The sequence below is a fragment of the Myotis brandtii genome, unplaced genomic scaffold, assembly GCF_000412655.1.
Source record: "Myotis brandtii unplaced genomic scaffold, ASM41265v1 scaffold793, whole genome shotgun sequence".
Lineage (NCBI taxonomy): Eukaryota > Metazoa > Chordata > Mammalia > Chiroptera > Vespertilionidae > Myotis > Myotis brandtii.
This window is the reverse complement of record NW_005371193.1, coordinates 702,683-711,509: the sequence shown is the minus strand read 5'-3', so window position 1 is coordinate 711,509 and position 8,827 is coordinate 702,683. Positions and strand designations below refer to the sequence as shown.

General features: G+C 39.3%; 2 protein-coding genes across 2 annotated transcripts in view; both read right to left on the bottom strand.

Annotated features, from left to right (window-relative positions):
* The window catches only part of LOC106724296 (YLP motif-containing protein 1-like), a 31,112-nt gene that overhangs the window by 4,686 nt on the left and 17,599 nt on the right, over positions 1–8,827 (bottom strand). The gene's annotated exons all lie outside the window — the stretch shown is intronic.
* The window catches only part of FCF1 (FCF1 rRNA-processing protein), an 18,203-nt gene continuing 15,960 nt past the window's right edge, over positions 6,585–8,827 (bottom strand). The window contains exons 7-8 of the mRNA XM_005883571.2: positions 7,600–7,694; positions 6,585–6,873 (exon numbers count right to left, since the gene is read on the bottom strand). Coding sequence (XP_005883633.1) covers positions 6,825–6,873; positions 7,600–7,694 — 144 coding nt within the window. The 3' untranslated portion in view covers positions 6,585–6,824. The remainder of the gene's footprint in view (positions 6,874–7,599; positions 7,695–8,827) is intronic.

The following is an 8,827-nucleotide window of genomic DNA, read 5'->3' as shown; positions in this document are numbered from 1 at the left end:
GCGCGCCAGTGCGCCGGCGCTCCCGAGCTGGGCCCACGACCAGGAAGGCGGGGTCGACACTGGGGCGACTACGCCTGCGCAGTAGTCACAGAGAGGAGAACAAAGGCGAGATAGAGCGGCCCTTTGCTTGGCCACTCTCGGTTGCCACCTTCCTTCAGGTTCGGATACTGTAGGTGCGAGTCGAATGCGGTCATAGCACCGAGGAACCATAGAGTCTCCCCGCGGAAAGGGATGGTAGAGGTCCTATTGCTCCACCGGGTTCATTTTTGAATGGGGAAAAAAATATATTAAAAATTAAAAAGGTTCCATCGACAATCGCAGCAACAACAAAAAAATGAAACAAATAGAAACAACTCCGATAAGAAGTATGTAGAATTTATACGAAGAAAACTACAGAGCCATACAAAAATCATATCGGAGTGGGATAAAATTAGACTTGAAATAATGAAGAGGCTTACTGTGATCTTAATAAAAAGAGGAAAAATGGTAAAGATGTCAAATTCGTCTCAAATTAAATGAATAGACTTAATTTCTTTATAACAAAGAACCCAACTGGGAACAAATCTGTGAAGAGTGGAAACGTATTTTGAAGACAGAATATCAGACTACACCAATTCCTGCAGGCATCTGAAAGATAATATCTGCAGTTATAAAAGGGGAGAAATTGAATTCTTTACAATAATTCAACGTAAGAACTCATGTTAGAGAATCTCGGCTAAAAGCAAAGATAGGAAAGAACAGATACAAAGATTGTCTAGAGAGGCCAACCTACAATATAACCAAATCTCTCAGCATAATACTAAACGTGAAGTCCTGTAGCTTGAATAAATCACTGAAAAACAAAGCTGATACACACTGAATCCTGAAAATACTACCTAACTCTGAAAATATTAGATGTGTCAGTGTATCAGTTGTGCGCCATTTAAAGATTTGACCTTGCTTCCTAATGAGCAACACAGACCTTCATCTCTCTTAGGAGGTGGATATGAGTGCAAAGTGGGAAATCTAAATATCCCTCAGAAGAAAGAGCTGCTTATTCTCAGAATGGAATTTGTTTCTTTTAACTTTTTGCTGAAGTGTAACATATATACATAAAATTACACATGGTGTCCTGGCTGGTTTAGTTCAGTGGAGAGAGCGTGAGCCCTCGGACTGAGGGGTGGCAGATTGGATTCTGGTCAGGGTGTCTCACATCGATGTTTCACTCTCTGTCTCTCCCCCTCCCTTCCACTCTCTATGAAAAATCAATGGAAAAATATCCTCGGATGAGGATTAACCAAAAAAAAAAAAAATTTACACATCGTAAGTATACAGCTTAGTGAATATTCACAACTGTGTAACCAGCACCCAGATGAAAAAGAATATTACCCATCCAGTTCCTGAACTACATTCCAATCTCTGTGAGGCCTTCGCATACAGCCCTTCCCATAGTACCAAGTGGGAAGCAGGGTTCCTGAGTTTATCAGACACATGACTTTCAAATATTTTCTCCCATTCCATTGGTTGCTGTTGTTTCCTTTTGGCGCTTTTAAATTTGATGCAGTCACATTTGACTATTTTTGCGTTTGTTGACTGTGTTTTTGGTGTCATAGTCAAGAAATCATTGTCAAACCCAATGTCCGGAAGATTCCCTCCTATGTTTTCTTCTAATTTTATGGTTTTAGGTCTTAAATCTATTTTGAGTTAAATTTTGTATATGGTATAAGGTGACTCAAACTTCATTCTTTTTATGTGGACATCCAATTTTCCCAATACCATTTGCTGAAGAGACTGTCCTTTGCCTATTGTGTAGTTTTGGCACCCTTGTTGACAATCACTTGACAGTATATGCAAGAGTTTATTTCTGGGCTCTCTATTTTGATCCATTGGTCTATATCTCTGTCTTGATTACTATAGCTTTATAGTAGTGTCTGGAAATCAGGAAGTGTGAGGCCTTCAACTTTGTTCTTTTTCAAGATTGTTTTGGCTATTTGGTATTTCGAGATTCCACATACATTCTAGCAATTTTTTTTTTATGTCTTCCAACAAATGTCATTGGGATTTTGATAGAAATTACAAAGAATCTGTAGATAGTTTTGGGTAGCATGGACATTTTAACAATATTGAATTTTTCAATCTACAAACACAGCATGTCTTTTTTTTTTTTAAATCTCTGCAACATTTATTGTTCTATCAGGATGTCTTTTCATTTCTTTGTATTGTCTTTTAGCAATTTTCAGTGTACAGCTCGTAAGTATTTTACCCCCCCCCCCTTTTTTTTAATCCTCACCTGAGGATTATTGATTTTAGAGAGAGAGAGAAACATCAACCGGTTGCTTCCTGCATGTGCCCTGACTGGGGATTGAGTGTGCAACCGCCCATCGTGCCCTGACCACCAGGGATTGAACCGGCAACCTCTTGGTGCATGGGAAGACACTCAACCAACTGAGCCACATAGGTCAGGGCTCTTGCATGTCTTTTCTATCTTTCAATTTACTGAGGTATAATTTACATGCAATAAAATGCACCCATTTTGCCTCTGCCATTGTAGCACAGTTGGTTGAGCATCGTCCTGTACACGGAAGGTTGCTGGTTCAATTCCAGGTCAGGGCACATACCCAGGTTGTGAATTCCATCCCCAGTTGGCATGCATATGGGAAGAAACTGATTGATGTTTCTCTCTCAGATCAATGTTTCTCTCTCTTCCTCTGTCTAAAATCAATAAAAACATATTTTAAAAAATGCACCCATTTTGTGTACATTTCAATGCATTTGGACAAATCAATATATTTGAGTAACCATCACAACAATCAAAATATGGAACAACAGTCCATAAATGGCCTCAGAAATAATGCCATTGTGCATTGTGTCAAGGATTCTTCACATATTCTAATAACAAGGCATGGTGCTGGGTGGGTGCAAGATTTATTGGGGTGTTCACTTTCTAAGTTATATAATAGAAAATAAAAATAATTTAAAAAATTATTTTAGATAAAAAATCTAAAAGAAAGTAATTATTCTCAACTACAGTCATAAAAATGTTCCAAATTATTTAGTAAGGCAAAATTCACATTTTAAATAAAGTAACTTGCCTTAAAAAAAAACAACACAGTTCCAATTCCTCTACATCCTCGTCAACACATTATTTATTCTTTTATTTATTTATTGTTTAAAGTATTACATGTCTCCTTTTTCCCCTGATTAACCTCCCTACGGGGAGCGGGCCTAAGCCACAGTCTGGCAGCAGAGGCTCGGAGCAGGCACCCCGTGTGTGTGTGTGTCCACTGGTGGCTGCCCCCAGCCGTGCCACAGAGGCTCAGAGCACAGGCGCCGTGTGTGTGTGTGTGTGTGTGTGTGTGTGTGTGAGAGTGTGTGTGTCCGCTGGGGCCTGCCCCCAGCTGTGTCAGAGGCTCGGAGCAGGTGCCCCTCTGTGTTGATCTCTCAGGCTCCCGGCTGCGCCTGCTGTTGTTCTCTCCCTTGAGCGGAGGCCAGGGCAGGCTGGAAGCTTGGCTTCCTCCATCACCAGGGGCAACCCAAGCCTCCAGCTCCATGGCCACTTGGCTTCTCCATTGCGGCCGCAGCGAGAAGCCAAGCCTCATCAGTCTTCACTCAGGCCAGAGCCTTCAGTCTTCGCTCTGTGCCTGTGTATGCAAATTAACCGCCATCTTTGTTGGGTTAATTTGTATACTCATCTGATGGCTGGTGGGGTGTAGCGAAGTGACACCAATTTGCATGTTTCTTTTATTAGTGTAGATAGATAGCATTGGCAAATAGGTTCTCCCATGCAGTGGGCTTTCTTGTTGTTTTGTTGATGGTTTCTTTTGCTGTGCAGAAGCTTTTTATTTTGATGTCATCCCATTTGTTTATTTTCTCCTTAGTTTCCATTGCTCTAGGAGCTGTATCGGTAAAGATATTGCTACAACGTATGTCTGATATTTTGCTGCCTCTGGAGTCTTCTAAGATTTTTATGGTTTCCCATCTTACATTTAAGTCCTTTAACCATTTTGAGTTTGTTTTTCTGTATGGTGTAAGTTGGTGATCTAGTTTCATTTTTTTGCATGTATCTGACTAAATTTCCCAGCACCATTTATTGAAGAGACTGTCTTGACTCCATTGTGTGCTCTTGCCTCCTTTGTCAAATATTAATTGAGCATGATGGCTTGGGTCTATTTCTGGGTTTTCTGTTCTGTTTCATTGGTCTATGTCTATTCTTGTGTCAGTACCAGGCAGTTTTGAGAACTGTGGCTTTGCAATATAGCTTGATATCTGGTATTGTGATATATATTTTGATTTCAGAGACAAAGGGAGAGGGAAAGAGAGACAGAAACATCAATGATGAGAATCATTGATTGGCTGCCTCCTGCACGCCTCCTACTGGGGATCAAGCCCACAACCCCAGGTATGTGCCCTTGACTGGAATCAAACCCGGGACCCTTCAGTCCGCAGGCTGATGCTCTACCCACTGAGCTAAACCAGCCAGGGCATATTTCTTAATAGTAGCCATCCTAAATAGGTGTGAGGTGGCATTTCATTGTAGTTTTGATTTGCATTTCCCTAATGACTAGTGATGTTGAGCATCTTTTTATGTGCTTGTTGGCCATTTGCATATTTTCTTCCAAGAACTGTCTACATAAGTCCTTAGACCATTTTTAAATCTACCCCATTCTTTTAAATGCTCATGATATTTCATAGTATAGACATAACATAGTTAGGATCCTTTTATGAACATTTACATTCTTTTCAGTTTTTCTCTGATATAAAGTGGTACACTAAACATCCTTCTATATAATTCCTTGTACATTTGTGGATATTTCTCTACACATTTATAACACACTGATCATGTATTTTATAGATCACCTATGTGATACTTATAAATAACCAAAAAAACCCACCAGAATTAGGCTCACAGGATATCTGCAATTTTTATTTTAATCAATCCTGCCACACTGTTGTCTAAAATGATTATACCTATTTGCACTCTTATAAGCACTCCGTGACTACCTGTTTCCTCACTTGTTATATATATATATATGAAAATCTTCTGGCCAGTCACTTGTCTTAATATTTGGGGGAATTGCTTTGCATAGAAATGTATAATTTTAATATATTCACACGCATCAAGATTCACACGTATAAAGTTTAGATCTTTGATCCACTTGAAATGTATTCTCATAAAGGGATATAAAGTAGGAATCTAAAGTGTTTTTCAAATGGATAGCCAACTTGCCATTGTAACAATAATTACTAACATTTATTGAATAACTCTTACTTGTGGCAGGTACTGTTCAATCTAATCCCATCTTATTTGGGTTGTTTTGTGGATTAAACAAAACTTTTTCCCCAAAAAAACATTAAAAAAATGTTCTTATTGATTTTAGAGCGAGAGAAAGGGAGAGGAAAACATGGATGAGAAACATCCATCGGTTGCCTCCCGCATGTCCCCTATTGGGGGTCAAGCTGGCAACCTGGGCAGGTGCTGTGACCCAGAATTGACCCTCCGACCTCTCAGTGTATGAGATGACACTCTACCAACTGAGCCACAGTGGCCAGGACTCAAAACATTTTAAGAGGTTGCAAGAAAGGCACCAAATGTTTATGTAGATTGCCCAACTAATATAGATATTAACTGGTAAAATCAGGATTCTAACCCTAGTAGAATGACTCCACACTATTTGGCCTTCTAATACAATTTCCTTTTTCTAGACTTGAAATACAAACTTTACAATATACCAAATTGTCATAAATATATAGGGGTTCATGGACTTATTGTTTCAGTGATCTATTTGTCTGTTCCTACACTACCTTGTGATCATTTAAAATATCTATTCTGCCCTGGCCGGTGTGGCTCAGTTGGTTGAGCATCGTCCCATGAACCGAAAGGTCACTGATTGGATTCCAGTCAGGGCACGTGCCCAGGTTGCGGATTCGATTCCTGGTCGGGGTGAGTATTGGAGGAAACCGATCGCTTTCTCTCTCACATGGATGTTTCTCTCTCCCTTCTCTCTCTAAAATCAATAAAAATATATTAAAAAAAATAAAGTATTTATTCTGATCATGTTATTTATCCAATTTAAATTTTTAATAACTTCCTACTGACCTCAAGATCAAGTCCAAACTCTTTAGCAAGTCACATAAGGCCCCCCTCCCTCCCACCTCGTACCTCTAGAGTCCCAGATGTGGGTACAGATAACTTCCCCCTACGTTCTAGTTATAAAAATCTCCTGGCAGCTGTCTGAACAGGTGAAACACATTCATTCCATGTAATATCTGTCTCCATGCTTTTATGTTTCCTGCACCTCATTTTCTTTATCTCATTTACTAGGCAAGCACCTATTTATTTTTAAAGATTAACTCAAACATTACTACCTCTAGCCTTTCCTCCCTCCCTTTCCCAACCAAGTAGAAAGAAATCATTCTCTCCTCTTTTGTTTCTAGTTGTCATACTTTTATCCTAGCATATTATTTTACTGTAGTTATTCATCTACATGTTTCCCTTTCCCAACATAATAAGAGTGTCTTGAGGGTAGGACCATATCTTATTAAGTACCGAGTATAACCTTAATAAGTATTGTTGAGTAAATAATATAAAACAACAACCATGGAAGTTGTGAGCAGTCATCTGATTTATAAAAAGATGTAACAAAATTTCAAATGAAACAAAATATCATTTTCAAAACATCAAAATCATTTTCAAAACACCACCAAAAAGTGAGTGTATTTAACTGTTCTCAGCTCATAACAGCAAATGTGTGAGTGGAGCAATAACGCATGTTGTAGCATGTTTAATAAACCTGCAACAGAGAAATTTGGTTGAAGGAAAGCAGAGAAACTTTGTTTTTTAAGTATTAGAATCGAGGGGCTCCATAGTCATCTGGCATCCGCTCAATGTTGTACCTAATCAGGAAAAAAAATTAACACTGGTAAGAAAGGTGGGTCCGGGAGCCACCTAAAAACCCATTCTTCACTGACGGCGATACTCTTACCCCCTCACTGTGAATCCTTTTTGTCAGTCAGAACATTTTAAAGGGATATCACAGTGAGTGATCTGAAGCAAAATGCTGACTATAATGTATTTTCTTTATTCTTCAAAGTCAGAAAGTTACCAACGGGGGGAGCTGGGCACTGAGTCCAGGTAAGCGCAACTCCCTCGCCCATATTATTCCCTCTATATTGTGCTCTCCCCAGGCTGAGAGGCTGGGCAGTAATAGTCTGAGGACTGGCATGGGAACATCCAAGAAGGATAAAGAACAGCTTTAAATTTTTTTTTTTTTTTTAAATAGGCAGTTTCCCAGAGGGGTGCTAATCACATGCACTTGGCTTTTAAAATAACAATTTCTGGCCAAAAAGATTAGTTTGATTTAAATTACTGCTTTGCATTTAAAGCAACATGTCACTCTATTTCTTCTGTTAATCATATTGTAACAATGTGAATGTCTGCCTCTTTCCTAAATCCTACCTTATCTTTTGCCCTTGTTCTTGTTATTTTGTCTCACATTTTCAAATACAACTATGTAAGTATTTGATACAACAATCTCTTTTAAATTCTTCTATAATCTGACCTCATTTTTAATTGATATCAACTATATACTTTTAATCACTTCCCCAAGAGGAAGTTCTCACCTATGGTTAGAAATGTACATGATGGGAACTCCAGGGATCTTCCTGATTCTTCGTTTAAGGTCCCGGTCAACTGTGGCCACAATATAACACTTGTGCTATAAGAGACACACATAAAGTTTATTGCGTCTACTTAGTGATACTATAATGGCACAATCACTGTCGAGTCTGAAGAATTAATTCATTTTCACAGTACATAGCAAAGGTTATAACAATTTGTTGAGTAGATACTATGATTGAGGAGCTCATGTTTATAAAACATATTAATAAGTTGCCCAGGGCTGAATGTAGCTCTGAGAATCTTGAGGGGGAGAAGACAGAAAAGCTAAAAGTTGTAATCCATTTTTTGTCTCATATGTGGAAATGACTTTTACATCTGGGGTAGAAAATTCCTTGATTTTGGGAAAATGCCCCAAGGGACTCTATGCAAAGGCAGAGTAAGTGCCTTAGATTGGAGGGCACAGCTTCTGCCTTTCTCAGGATTGTAAGGCCTACTCTGAGGCCTTGTAGTGGTGGAGGTAGGCTGCCCTCTTGGTCCTGAAGCCAGACTAGGATCTCCAGGACAAGTCTTAGCCTAGCAACTCTGAAAGCAATATGTAGCTGCCATCTGCGAGGTAATTTATGTTGTACTTTACTTCTATCATACCCAAACCTCCCACTGAGTTTTATAACAAGTTGTAGCCTGATGTCAGCTGTGCTGTGGGAAATTAAGGGAAATGCTGGACACGCCCATGAATGGAGTTGCTAAAGGGCTGACAATGTGGTCATTCAATGAAGACGATTACCCACAGCCTAGAGAGGCTCTTATAAGGGCAAACAGTAGCAGAAGTTCTTGTGGTGGCTGCCAAGAAATAAAAAACCAACTGATTCCAGGGTCTTTGTGAGATGGTACCCACGGAGACTTAGATGCAACTGAGAAATGCTTCTGGGTTGGGCACGGTAGAGAGGAATAAAATTCCTTTGTGGGGAGTAAGTGGAATGGAACCTTATTTTAGATTCACAGAGAGGTGAAATCTGGTATAAATTGACCCTTGAAAAACACGGGTTTCAACTGCTTGGGTCCACTTATATGTGAATTTTTTCAATAAATACCTGTATTGTGTTTGTTCTGCAGTTGGGAGTCTGCAGATGTGAAGGACGGACTGCATGCATTGATCCTCATCATATCTATCTATCTATCTATCTATCTATCTATCTATCTATCTATCTATCTATCATCTATCTATCTATC